General features: G+C 44.8%; 1 protein-coding gene across 1 annotated transcript in view; it reads right to left on the bottom strand.

Moving 5' to 3' along the window:
• LOC144688627 (solute carrier family 12 member 5-like) overlaps nucleotides 1-14,612 on the bottom strand; it is a 742,161-nt gene that overhangs the window by 19,481 nt on the left and 708,068 nt on the right. The window contains exons 19-23 of the mRNA XM_078555421.1: nucleotides 11,322-11,491; nucleotides 8,021-8,152; nucleotides 6,716-6,823; nucleotides 4,723-4,845; nucleotides 2,277-2,464 (exon numbers count right to left, since the gene is read on the bottom strand). Of these exons, the coding sequence (XP_078411547.1) occupies nucleotides 2,277-2,464; nucleotides 4,723-4,845; nucleotides 6,716-6,823; nucleotides 8,021-8,152; nucleotides 11,322-11,491 (721 nt within the window). The remainder of the gene's footprint in view (nucleotides 1-2,276; nucleotides 2,465-4,722; nucleotides 4,846-6,715; nucleotides 6,824-8,020; nucleotides 8,153-11,321; nucleotides 11,492-14,612) is intronic.

The raw sequence follows: 14,612 nt of genomic DNA, 5'->3' as shown, positions 1-14,612 counted from the left end.
ATCGTCAACCTTGCTGCAGATGTCAGGGCAGCACCTAGAAGTGTTAGACCTAGAAAAGTTAAGAGTTTCTGATCACAAGCGGTTGCACACATTCTGTCACTTTATGATCTGAAAATATATTCACTTTCACTGAATAATGTGTAAATGTTGTCTTTCAGCTTTACTTACAGGCTTTGCGACTCCTCCTCCTGTATTCCCCCTCCGCTAGCAGTTCAGTTGCACACAGCCAGCCCATGAGTGATTCTGCAGGGAGATGTGTGTGTTTGTGTGTGTGTGTGTGTGTTTGTAGCAGGGCCTTTTGGAGCCTCATGCAAGCACTCTCCCATACACATAGGTCCTTCCCCCATCATACTCATCTCAAATGCTCCTGAGCATTTTCAATGTTGCTTGCTGGGGTTCTCTTTCAGTTGTCCATCTGAGCTGACCTGCATCTCCACCCACCCACTGATCACACTCCCATACAGCATCTGTGTCCGTCCAACACGAGGCTCTTTTCACTTTTGATTTTAGAAGCATGGTACTGGTAATGTTTGTCTTCAGCTGCCCTGTCCTTTCCCCTCCCCCAGTCGCACAAGTCCTTTCCCCCATCACTGTCGACCCCCCAACATCACCTTCCACCTCCCCACCATCACCTACCAGCCAGAATGCTTTTCTTTCTGGGATCTCCAGGTGAATGTGTATGTTCCCTACCTTCCTGAGAATCTCACCCCCAGCCATATTGACCTCCTTGACCTCCTCCTTCACACCCCCAGGGTCCATATCTGCCTATGAGTCCCCACCAACCACCCTTGCTGTCTCTTCTGCCGCTACTGTCGCAACCTTACCTCCCACCCTACCGTCTCACTCTGCCCTCTCTCATTCTCACCATTCCCTCCTACCATGCCCACCATCATTTCACTCCCCAGGAAGACATCAACTCCACAGACCCCTTCCTTGTATGTTAACCTGGACATACTCCACCCCACCCCACGTTACTTCTTTTCTACCCTTAATCCTAACTCCACCCTTACTCCTTCCTTCCCCTGGACTCTTTCCCCACCATGAACTCCTTCTCCACCTGGACTCCTTCCCCCCTCCAAACTCATACCCCCTCCAAACTTCTTCCCTTACACTTTCCTCTCCCTTTACATCTATCTCCCCAGTTGCCATATTCTCCCCCGTCACACCCTCCTCCCCCGTATTTCCTACCTCCACAACGTCACGCCCCCGACACCATAATTCCCCCTCTCCCAACCTCACCCCTCCCCGACACCACCGTTCCCCCTCTCCCAAGTTGACTCCCACTCCCTCCACCCAACCCTCCGGTACACTTTCCTCTCCCAGTCAAACCTACACCTTCCTCTCCACCCCCTTGATGATCATCCATAGCAGACTATGGCCAAGACACTGATGTCCTGAAGCCGACCCTCAATGGTGAACTTCCACTTTCTGCGAGCTGCTTCATGGCAGATCTCTGTCCATGAGAATCCACCCAGCATTCAATGCATGTCCCTCCAGGGTCCCGTTGTTGTTGGGCTCCAGCATCTTCTGCTCCTCGGATGTCCGCGATGTGAGCAAGGCCCTGACAGAAAGTCCTGACTTCTGCACGTCACACTTGTCAAGACATTTTCTGCACTGGCGTGTTTTCCCGCCGATGTGGGTGGTAAATTTGACATGGGGGGATGATTCCAGGGCTTATAGTGATATGCAGACGTATTAAAATGAGGTTCCTGATGCGCGGCGGTGGGAATCACAGCCCACCATTAACAGGTGGAGCAGACGATTGCAAACTGGTTTCAGAACTGCGTGAAACTTTGCCTTCCCGCCATATTGTCCGCCTTCGCCCGCCATGACACCAAAGGGCACAGAAAATTCCGCCCACTGTCCCAAAACGTAACAATCCTATGAACTTCATAATTATAACAAAATGTACTCTACATAACAAAACATAAAACTGTACCAATAGGATGAAAGAAGGAATAAGAAAGTAAACAATGAACTTGACTTACAGATTCTCCCATTCACTGGCAGCATAAAGTGAGAAAAAGACCAGTTGAAAAAATTAAGTGAATGACTGTGACAGTGAATGCCAAGCACAGGATTCACAGTTCCAGCTTTAAGCAAATTAAAACCACAAACTCCAGCAAAACATTAAAGTCCTAATAACTGCACGGTACCATGTATACCAAGAGACATGCCCCCTGTCTGATCTTATTTATTGAAGTGCACAGAATGCTTAGATATTTAACTAGCACTTTGCTCTCTTCCCTGCTGTACTTCAGATTAAGAGCACTCACGGTTTCATACTGAAGAGATCCCGGATTTCTTCTGGTGTGACTGGCCCTTTGTTTTTGTTTTTGTCTCCGACTAATTTTTCTTTAGTCCAGGTCATGTGAACTTTCTCTCCAGGTGTGCTCACCACATCAGCAGGTGACCGAGAGGCTATCGACTGAGTGGAAGCTGTTTTGTCGTGAATCAACTGAAGCTGAAAGAGGAAGAAAGAGAGCAATAAAACTGGTGTGAGCAACAAGGGCTGTCTATGTTTGGTGACACGGAATCAAATTTTAAATGTGTCGAATTTAGCACGATGATGGAAGAGTCAAATTCCTGACAACGAAAGTAAAAATTAGGACATTTTGATTTTATTTTTGGCAAGGCTGCATTTATTGTCCGCTAATGGCTATCTGGAGAAGGTGGTGGCGAATCTATTTCTTGAACTAATGCAGTCTTTGTGGCGATGGTGATCCCACATTCAAGTTAGATAGAGAATTCCAGGATTTTATATCTGAGTGATAATGGCAATATGTGGAGGAAAATTTGGAGCTGGTGATGTTTCCCAAAGACTGCTGCCCTTTCCTCCTTGGTGGTGGAGGCCGCAGTGTTGGAATGTGCTGTCAAAGTAAGCATGCTGATTGCTGCGGTGCATTTTGTACGTGCCAGTGGTGGAGAGAAGTTAGAAGTTGGAAGAGGAAGTCAACAGTGAAAAAATATAAATGGTAAATGTACTTCTGGAATAAGTTTCCAGGAAAGGTCACTCGATCTACCAAGAGCTGGAGAACTCTTTTCCTTTATCGTGATAATACATCATCTCCCTTTTCATTAGGCCATGTCCCTGGGATATCTAATCTTACTCAAGAATTTTATATAAGGTTCCTGCAGCAACATAAGCAGGAATGAAAGCATTACAGCCCTTCACAATCCTGTATCCTCCAAGAAACCCCCACATATTAAGTACCTCTTTCAACCAGTATCACCTTCTGTACTCTGTAAGGGCAGAGAGAGGGGCCTGAGAGATTCAGTGTTACAAATCTGACAGTGGTTAATAAAATAATACTGATCACCACAAAGGATTTGTACTTCCAAAAATAGAGGATTTTCCAGCTGCTGAGATAATTGAATGAGGTGGAGATGGACTGCAGGGTCACTTGAAGTTGCAGAGATCCACCATTTAAGGAAATCATGTAGACTGTGGAATAATACACTTAGAGGGTAATTGTCACTATGTGCGCAGGCAGAAAACTGACAGTTGCAAATCAGGCACCCTTTATACTCATTGTCTTCCCATTGTAGCCAGTGGAAAGGAAAAGTAACAGGATATGTAAAGTGCCGCTGATTACTGACCACGTCCAAAGCGAAAATCACCCAGCTTGCCCCGCCTAGAGAGCACCCACTACCAGAAACTCCTTACCTGGAGGAAAATCCGAGCCCCAAATTATGGCCTGTCAAAGCACCTGCTGCCTGACCACAGGAAAGGGCTCTGCACTGCAACATCACCTTTCTAATAGGGAGAGGGAGAAGTCTGTGTGGAGTGCGCAGGGAGGAATTGCATAATCCTGATGCTTCAGCCATCAGGCTGTATGGCAGGCCTTTGGGTCAGCTGGTATTCTTCTGCTCACCAGTTTTGTATAATAGTATTTCACTTTTTAAATTCCTGTTCTGAAATGAAACTGGCCAGTGGCACTGTTCTTATCCACCCTGTTTCTGTTTACTTACAGATGATACTGCAGCCCCATCTGGACACAGTGATGGAGGATGGTCCCTTTAACACTGATGATTCACTAACAAAGTTGAGAATCATCTTCACCTTGAGGACATCACTTGGCGGTGACCATGCGAGCCTCCCTGAGCTGGTCTTTCCTTTCTGTGTTTTGGCCAAGCGATAACAACAACCATCTACCCCATTCTCTTAACACCAGAAAGTGCTGCACCAACGTTACAGTTAGACAAGCAGTTAGATCCAGTTAGGAGCCCATCAGTCTGCAAACTGAGTTCATAAGCTAGCGGACGTTGCTTGATAATCCTATTTCTTTAGCAATCAATGTTGGATTCAAACATTGCCACGGAGGTAAAAAGCAAGATAGAAAACTATTATTCAAATTAAATGAATGAAAAATAAGAATTCTTTGGAAGGCAACTCCTACAACATATTAAAATTTCAAGTCTAGTGTGATGCTTCATCAGATGAAGAGTCATATTAGAATTGAAACGTTAACCCTGTTGCTCTCTCCGCAGATGTTGCCAGACTGGCTGAATTTTTCCAGCACTTTCTGTATTTATTTCAGAATTCCAGCACCCACAGTGTTTTGCTTTTGTCCTACAACATGTTTCTCTGTTGTTAGAAAAATTTCCCCAAAACAGGATACCTTGTGTGATCTGACTCAGTAAAGACATTGAAGACAGCAAATGCTGACGTGTCCCTTTGGATTCACTAATTTCACTAATCAGCCACTATAATGGGAGTACCTCCTCCTCGGGTTTTTCTACAGCACTTCCTTCCTGTTCATCCTGAGAGCTCAGGCGTAGCTTGGCCTTCGCTGGATGTTTACGACGAATGGAACCGCGTGATTCATCTGTGATGCTTTGAATCTGGACAAGGGAAAAGAGCAATAATGGACAAGGTCCTCAGGAACATTGACTTCTTTTGTAGAGGAATAAACTGCAGTGATGGAGTGCTGTTCATGGAGACATCACAGGCATTCATTTACTGTTTTAGATTTTTTTTTTGTTCAGATACTTAATATTCTTTCCCTTTCTGTGACTCCCTCTGCCAATAACAGTCTTTGAGGAAGCCAGGAGAGGAAATATGTTATCATGTTTGTAGAGCAGCCATCAACAAGATGATGCCCCTGGGGCGTTGATATTCATACTGTTCCTTGTTTTAGTTCAACCTACCTTCCTAATACATCAGTCAGTGAGATAGAAGAGGCTACAATGTAAACTGAAGAGTAAATCTCTTGTTACATTAGCACTGCATCATTTTTATGTCATTGGGTGTGCTTTCTTGAATTCACATGTTGGTGGCTTAATGAGGAAATCTGCTCTCATTGCTGTACCTCACTGTTATGAAACTCATTTTCTTTAAATTCAAAAGGTAAGCAGGATAACTTTTCATAATTTCCTCTGTGGTTGTGCCTATATCTTCTTCTTTCTCCCTACATCTTGGTTCTGTCAAAATCAAAGCTCATCATCTGCTACTCTCAGTCTTTCCCAGGACCTCATAATTGTGGGATCCTCTCCTATATTGCAACAGTGACTGCTTCAAAATATTTCATTGGCTGTAAAGTGCTTTGGGTAGTCTTGAGGTTGTGAAAGGTGCTTTGCAAATACCAGTCTTTCTTCCTTACTCAAATTCTCAAATCCAAACCTGGCAGCAAATAACAACCACTTCTTGGCTTGCAGTTTTCACCATTACTTTCTTCAACATTATTGGCAACCTGCATTTCAGACTTTGACTCCTCGCTTAAGTTTTTCAAAAATAAGATGTCACAGCTGATTACTATTGGAAATGCCTGGCATCATGACAAACAGCAGTTGCTTAACCATCTGCTTATCTGTCAGTTATTTTGTTGTTTGTAGAAAATCCTAAGGGGTGATTCAATGCTGCTCTGATCTCAGTAAGGAGCTGTGCTTACCAGGAGTCTGGGTTGGAATCAAGGTTTCAAATCTGTAGCCCCCAAGCTTTAACCCACACACTCTGGGAGTGTGGCCCCTCATTGGAAGTGTGAGAATTTTTTTATTCATTCATGGGATGTGGGCTTCGCTGGCTGGGTGAACATTTATTGCCCATCCCAAGTTGCCCTTGAGAAGGCGGTGATGAGCTGTCTTCTTGAATTGCTGTAGTCCATGTGGTGTATGTATACTCAGTGATGTTAGGGAGGGAGTTCCAGGACTTTGACCCAACGTCAGTGAAGGAACAGTGATATATTTCCATGTCAGGACGGTGAGTGACTTGGAGGGGGACTTCCAGGTGGTGGTGTTCCCACGTGTCTGCTGCCCTTGTCCTTCTAGATGGTAGTGGTTGTGGGTTTGGAAGGTGCTGTCTAAGGAGCCTTGGCGAATTCCTGCAGTGCATCTTGTAGATGGTACACACTGCTGCTACTGTGCATCGGTGGCTATACATTCCCTTAAATCTTTGATCATGAAAATAGTCTCAAAAATTGGCACAACAAATTGATATTATCCACATGTTGGTTTGGCTACACTTCCAACTAATTCAGCCCAGACCAGGGACTGAACCTAGGACCTTCTGATCTGAATGTTTCAATGCCATGTCAGATGGTATGTTTACTAACTCAACAACCTCCTTTGTTCTGTTATTTAACAAGACTTTTGTGAGTGAACAGGACTTCAGCATCATTCGAAAAATGAGTGCTACGTTTAATATTTTAGGATTTCACACCTCAAAACATGAGACCAGAGCAAAATTTCTCATGAAGCAAAATAAATAGACCCTTACCTCACGCTCCCTCTCATTCTTTGTTAGGTGCATTTCCTTTAGAATTTGTGACCTTTGCTCCATCATTAGTGTTCGCTCATAAGTGTAAGCTGAGATATCACTGTCATGCTATGAAGCAGAACAATACATGCGATAAGAAACATTAAAACTTATTTAAATTGATTATGTTAATTTTTTGTGAGTGACATATCAATGTTGATGGTGGGGGCAGTGGTGGACTACACAAATATCCCAAATGTCCAAAGGATAATGCAGGTACAATATTAATAATGGCGGACCCATATTTTGCAATGCCTTGTGCATCACAATAAAGCATCCCCACTCTACCTGATCTCCTGGCAGAGATGTGAAACCAGATAAAACCAAAACCCAATTTTGAAAAAAAAATTCCTCTTCAATCCCTTGGGAGACTGAAACTAGTCCAGGAGATCATATGCTTTTGGGACTTTGGAAATCTGGTTCTTTAGACACACCCTATGGAGGGTGGTTGCTCTGCTTGCCTGTCTCCCTTCTGTAATTATGTCTGCATCCAGGTTTCCATGGAGAAGCAACAAGCAAATAATATTATAATTTAATTTATTAAATTTCCTTTTTCTTTCTAACGATTTGGATGCTTATTGTTTGTATTGTTTCTGTTTGAATAGAGGGTGGGAGATGGGGTATCTGTAACAGTTACCAAAAACAATTCTTTGTCCATGAGCTTGGTCCATTTGAACTCAGGTAATGTTAGCTGAACCTAAGGGAGCATTTTATGTCTCTCTAGTTTAAAAAAAAATTCTTTCATGTGATGTGGGCGTCGCTGGCAAGGCTAGCATTTGTGCCCATCCCTAATTACCCTTAAACTGCTAGGCCATTTCAGAGGGCAGTTAAGAGTCAACCACATTGCTGTGGGTCTGGAGTCACATGTTGGCCAGACCTGATAAGAATGGCAAATTTCCTTCCCTAAAGGACATGAGGGCATTTACAACAATCCATGACCATTTCATGGGGCCATTACTGGCACTAGCTTTTAATCCCAAATTAATCAATTGAATTATGAATCAATTGAATTCAAATTCCACCAGCTTCCATGCTGGGATTTGAACCCAACTCAGGGCATTAGCCTGGCCTCTGGATTACTCGTCCAGTGACATTATCACTATGCCATGGTCTCCCCCAAAATGGAGGTAATTGGAACAAATTCCTTTTTATACAGAGACAGTACGTTAACTGAGAGTTCATAATTCTTCCCCTTTTATTTTAGTACACTGGCATGAATAGCTACTTATCCACACTTGTCTCCACATTTCACAGCTTTCCTCATACCATTTCTACAACTTCCACCTCAGCTACAATCCGTAGGTGATAGAGAAACACTGTGAGGTCCTTCTTCATCTGGATGCTGTTATCTTCCAACTGGGCCACTGTGAAAATGCGCATCTTACACTTCCTCCACACCTGTCAAACAAAGACCAAGCATAAAAGAGGTGGCATCAATACCTTTGCAGTTTACAGCCGGTGAAGAATTCAATTTTACAAGAAAGCAGATTTTCAGAGAACGGTTGGTATCTGGGAATGGTTCTTAGGTTGCGGAGGGGTTCATATGACATCGTTTCTGAAAACGGATTCTACCTGAAAATATCTTTTATTTCAGACCTGATAAGTTCCAGCTTTACATTTCAGAAATGGTTTGCAAAGATTGGCCAAAGTATAGGATGAGAATACTACGTTCCAATCAATCCTGGAAATACAGAAACCCAATTTTGGCAGATGTTGTGCTTAATTCCTGACTTACTGCCCTTTTCTGGGATTTTTGAATTGGATTTGTAAGGAGTGAAACCCCGAACAATCAGTCCTGCCCCACTTATACATCTGACATATCCACCAAAGTTGCCTCCACTATTTGGAAGAACCCACTAGGAAGTTCTGGTGCAGTTGGAGCCATTCCGCTTATACAGGGGACCAAGGGGACACTCAGTGGGGCCTAGGCAACTCTATCTACCATGGTGGATAAATAATTGATTTTCTAACTGCATGGGGCAGGCGGGCAACTGAGATGTGTCTGTAGTGGCTGGTGCAGATGACAAATTGCCCCATACAAATTAGATGTCCGCCTGCTGACCTTACCAACTCCATTTGGGTGAGTGCTGGGGGCACCAGCTGGCACAGTCCTCATGTAACCACTGTTGCTGCAGTTTTTTGAGACCATTATTCTTAATGCATGTATTTTCTTTTAGGTGAGTGATATGGCAGACACTGATAGCTAAAGACTCCCTGTATGACGATTAATGATGTGTGATGTACTCAAATACAAATTCGAGAAGTGGTCCTCTGACTTTTATTAACAGACTATAAAACAGTCAGTGTAAATTATATACAATTAACCTGAAGACCATAAATACAAGTGAGTTATTTGATAAGTCTACATTTAGTATCACAGGTAATCAGCTGGTTTACTTCTGCTGGTCACTGCAGGTCAAAACTGCATTCATTACATTCTAAACTTTTAAAAGTCATAATATTGTTCTCTGTGAATGACTGTTCTTTAACAGGGAAGGTTTTAACCATGAGGGTGCCAGGAGAATAAGTCACCAAGTGAAAAAAAGAAACTTAAAATAACAACGGCATATATACCATTACTTTTTCATTACTTTCTGAATTCCAGCATATTAAAACAGGTAGGATAGAATTAACATTTTGAGGCCAGTACTTGGGCAAACAGTCACACTAGAAGAAGTGGAAAAATAAGTCTGTAACTCAAAAACTGTGATCATACTGAATTTGGCCAAAAACACAGAGCTAATGTACCCATAGTCGTGTAATTCCAACTCTGTACCCCTGTACCTGCAGCCCTGCACTTCCTGTATCTCCAGTCCATTACCTTCTGTACCTGCAGCCCTGTACTTCCTATACTGTACCTCCTTTGCCTTCAGCATGTACCTCTAACCCTGTATCTGCAACCCTGCACTTCCTGTACCTCCAATCCTATACTTCCTGTACCTGCAGCCCTGTACTTCTGGTACTGTACCTCCTTTACTTTCAGTCCTGTACCTCTAACCCTGAAACTGCAGCCCCATACTTCCTGCACCTGAAGCCCTGTACGTCCAACCCTGTACTTCCTGCATCCGGAGCCCCATACTTCTTGTACCTGAAGCCCTGTATGCCCAGCCCTGTACTTCTTGTATCTGCAGCCCTGTACTTCCTGCACCTGAAGCCCTGTATGTCCAACCCTGCACTTCCTGCATCTGCAGCCCCATACTTCCTGTACCTGAAGCCCTGTACGTCCAACCCTGTACTTCCTGTACCTGCAGGTACTTCCTGTACCTGCAGGTACTTCCAAAACTGTATTTTCCTATACCTGCAGCCCTGTACATCCAACCCTGTACTTCCTGTATCTGCAGCCCTGTACTTCCTGTACCGGCAGGTACTTCCAACACTGTGCTTCCTGTACCTGGAGCCCTTACCTCCTGGATCTGAAGCTTTGCATTTCCTAGCCTCCAACCCTTTACTTCCTGTACATCACACATCATATGAACATACCAACATATGAACAAGGAGCAGGAGTAGGCCATTCAGCTCCTCGAGCCTGCTCTGGCATTTAGTAAGATCATGGCTGATCTGATAGTAATCTCAAATCTGCATCCCACCTACCCCCAATAACCTATCACCCCCTTGCTTACCAAGAATCTATCCACCTCTGCTTTAAAAATATTCAAAGACTTTGCTTCCATCGTCTTTTCAGGAAGAGAGTTCCAAAGACTCACGACCCTCTGAGAGAAAAAAATGCGCCTCATCTCCATTTTAAATAGGTGACCCCTTATTTTTAAAGAATGACTCCAGTTCTAGATTCTCCCACAAGAGGAATCATCCTCTCCACATCCACCCTGTCAAGTCCCCTAAAGATCATTAGTCATCATTCAGGGAGTCTTTGGCTATCAGTGTCTGCCATGCCACTCACCTAAAAGAAAATACATACATTAAGAATGATGGTCTCAAAAACCTGCAGTACCAGTGGTTACATGAAGACTGTGCCAGCTGGTGCCCCCAGCATTCACCCACATGGAGTTGGCAAGATCAGCAAGAGGGCAGCTAATTTGTATGGGCGATTTGTCATCTGAACCAGCGACTACAGACACCTCTCAGTTGCCCGCCTGCCCCATGCAGTTAGAAAATCCATTACTTGCCCACTTTGGTAGGTAGGGTTGCCCAGACCCCACTGGGTACCCTTGATCCCCTATATAAGTGGAACGTTTCCAAACTGCACCGGAACTTCTGAATGGGTTCCTCCAAATAGTGGAGGCAACTTTGGTGGAAATGCCAGAAAGATGTATAAGTGCCTGAAGCCCTTTATCTACAGTGCCGAACTGCAGCCCTGCATCTACTCCACGTGCAGTCCTATATCTGGTGTACCTTCAGGCCTGTACCTAATGTACCTTCAGTCCTGCTGCTTCAGTTAATCTGAGTGATTGCAGTGTTGATTATTGATTGTAGTGCTGCTGTTGACATCGATTCTGCACCTAAAGTGAATTGCAGTGATTCCAATAGACAAGCACACGCACAGCAGAACTAACCCATCAATAGAGCAATATGATAAACGGTTGCTCTGAACAAAACATTTTCATGTTACCTTATGCTGTCTGAGGAGGAAAGGCAGCAGCATCAGCATTCCTCCATCATGAACTATCCACCAGACATCAATGTAACCCTCGGAATACCTCTCCTGGTTCGACGGAAATGCAGCAATATTCTTAGCTACCAGAAGGGCCAAGCGACCTGCTGTAGTTTCTCGAACCACTTCTACAAAAACAAGATTACAACGTGACTGCATGCTACCATTAAAGCACAGTTTTCATATTTCTACATTTATAGTCCTTTGAAAGCAAGGAGAGGTGGTGATGTAGTGATATTGTCACTGGACTAGTAATCCAGAGGCCCAGGGTTTGAATCCCACCATAGCAGATGATGAAATTTGAATCCAATAAAAATCTGGAATTAAAGGTCTAATGATGACCGTGAAACCATTGTTGTAAAAACCCATTTGGCTCACTAATGCCCTTTAGGGAAGGAAATCTGTCATCCTTACCTGATCTGGCCTACATGTGACTCCAGACCCACAGCAATGTGGTTGACTCTTAAATGCTTTCTGAACTGGCCTAGCAAGCCACTCAGTTGTATCAAAAATTTTAAAAGTAATGGAACTGGACGGACCACCTGGCATTGACCTAGCACCGGAAACAACAACAGCAAACTCCTTTTGACTAACATCTATGGAGGGAGAGGAAGAGGGAGAGGGAAGGGGAGGGGTTGGGTGTTGGTGGCAGGTGGTTTGTGCCAAAATTGGGAGAGCTGTCTCACAGACTAGTCCAGCAATAGTCTGACAGAGTCATCCTTACAGAATCATATCTTTCAGATCACCGTCACCATCCCTGGCTATGTCCTGTCCCATTGGCAGGACAGATCCAGCAGAGGTGATGGCACAGTGGTATGCAGTTGGGAGAGGATTGCCCTGGGAGCCCTCAACATCGACTCTGGACCCCATGACATCTCATGGCATTAGGTCAAGCATGGGCAAGGAAGCCTCCTACTGATTACCAAGTACTGCCACCCAACCCCCACCTGCCCCCCACCACTTCAGCAGATGAATCAGTGCTCCTCCATGTTGAACACAACTTGGAGGAAGCACTGAGGGTGGCAAGGGTGCAGAATGTACTCTGGCTGGGGAACTTCAATGTCCATCACCAAGAATGGCTCGGTGGTACCACTATAGACAGAGCTGGCTGAGTCCTGAAGGACATTGCTGCTAGGCTGGGTCTGTGGCAGGTGGTGAGGGAACCAACAAGAGGGAAATACATACTTGACCTCATCCTCACTAATCTATCTGTCACAAATGCATTTGTTCATAACAGTATCGGTAGGAGTTACCAGTGCACAGTTGTTGTTGAGACAAAGCCCTGTCTTCACATTGAGGATACCCTCCAACATATTGTGTGGCACGAACACCGTGCTAAATATGACAGACTTCAAACAGATCTAGCAACTTAAGACTGGGCAACCATGAGGTGCTGTGGGCAATCAGCAGCAGCAGAATTGTACTTGAAGACAAACTGTAACCTTATGGCCTGGCATATCCCCTGCTCTACCATTACCAAACAAGCCAGGAATCACCCTGGTTCAATGAAGAGTGCAGGAGGGCATGCCAGGAGCAGCACCAGGCATACCTAAAAATGAGGTGTCAACATGGTGAAGCTATTACACAGGGCTACTTGTGTGCCAAACAGCGTAAGCAGCAAGTAATAGACAGTGCTAAGCGATCCCACTACCAACGGATCGGATCCAAGCTCTGCAGTCCTGCCACATCCAGTCGTGAATGGTGGTGGACAATTAAAGAACTCACTGGAGGAGGAGGCTCCACAAATATCCCCATCCTCAATGATGGAGGAGCCCAGAACATCAGTGCAAAAGATAAGGCTGAAGCATTTCCAACAATCTTCAGCCAGAAGTGCCGAGTGGATGATCATTCTTGGCCTCCTCTGGAGGTCCGCAGCATCACAGATACTAGTCTTCAGCCAATTCGATTCACTCCACGTGATATCAAGAAACGGCTGAAGGCACTGGATGCTGCAAAGGCTAAGGGCCCTGACAATATTCTGGCAATAGTGCTGAAGACTCATGCTCCAGATCTTGCCGTGCTCCTAGCCAAGCTGTTCCTGTGCAGCTACAACACTGGTATCTACCCAGCAATGTGAAAATTTGCCCAGGTATGTCCTGTGCATAAAAAGCAGGACAAATCCAACCCGGTCAATTACCGCCCCATCAGTCTACTCTCCATCATCAGTAAAGTAATGGAAGGGGTCATCAACAGTGCTATCAAGCGGTACTTGCTTAGCAATGACCTGCTCACTGATGCTCAGTTTGGGTTCCGCCAGGTCACTCAGCGCGTGACCTCATTACAGCCTTGGTTCAAACATGGACAAGAGAGCTAAACTCAAGAGGTGAGGTGAGAGTGACTGCCCTTGAAATCAAGGCAGCATTTGATCAAGTGTGGCATCAAGGAGCCCTAGCAAAACTGGAGTAAATGGGAATCAGGGGGAAAACTCTCCGCTAGTTGGAGTCATACCTAGCACAAAAGAAGATGGTTGTGTTTGTTGGACGTCAATCATTTCAATCCCAGGACACCAATAGAGCAGTTCCACAGGGCAATGTCGTAGGCCCAACCATCTTCACCTGCTTCATCAATGACCTTCCTGCCATCATAAAGTCAGATGTGGGGATGTTCGCTGATGATTGCACAATGTTCAGCAACATTCATGACTCCTCAGATACTGTGCAGTCCATGTCCAAATGCAGCAAGGCCTGGACAATATCTAGGTTTGTGCTGACAAGTGGCAAGTAACAATCACGCAACACAAGTGTCAGGCAATGACTATCTCCAACAAGAGAGAACTTAACCATCACCCCTTGACATTCAATGGCATTACCATCACTGAATCCCCCACTATCAACATCCTGGGGGTTACCATTGACCAGAAACTGAATTAGCCATAAAAATAATGCTGCTACCAGAGCAGGTCAGAAGCTAGGAATCCTGTGGCGAGTAACTCACTTCCTAACTCCCCAAAGCCTGTCCACCAACTACAAGGCACAAGTCAGGTGTGTGATGGAATAGTCTCCACTTGCCTGGATGAGTGCAGCTCCAGCAACACTGAAGAAGCTTGACACCATCCAGGACAAAGCAGCCCCCTTGTTTGGCATCACATCCAAAAACATTTACTTCGTCCACCACCGCACAGTGACAGCAGTATGTACCATCAACAAGATGCGCTGCAGAAACTCACCAAGGCTCCTTAGACAGCATCTTCCAAATCCACAAACTGCTACCATCTAGAAGGACAAGGGCAGCATATACATGGGAACACCA

Source organism: Cetorhinus maximus, chromosome 13 (assembly GCF_964194155.1).
Source record: "Cetorhinus maximus chromosome 13, sCetMax3.hap1.1, whole genome shotgun sequence".
Classification (NCBI taxonomy): Eukaryota; Metazoa; Chordata; class Chondrichthyes; order Lamniformes; family Cetorhinidae; genus Cetorhinus; species Cetorhinus maximus.
Note: the sequence above shows the minus strand (reverse complement) of the source record. Positions and strands in the feature narration are given on the sequence as shown.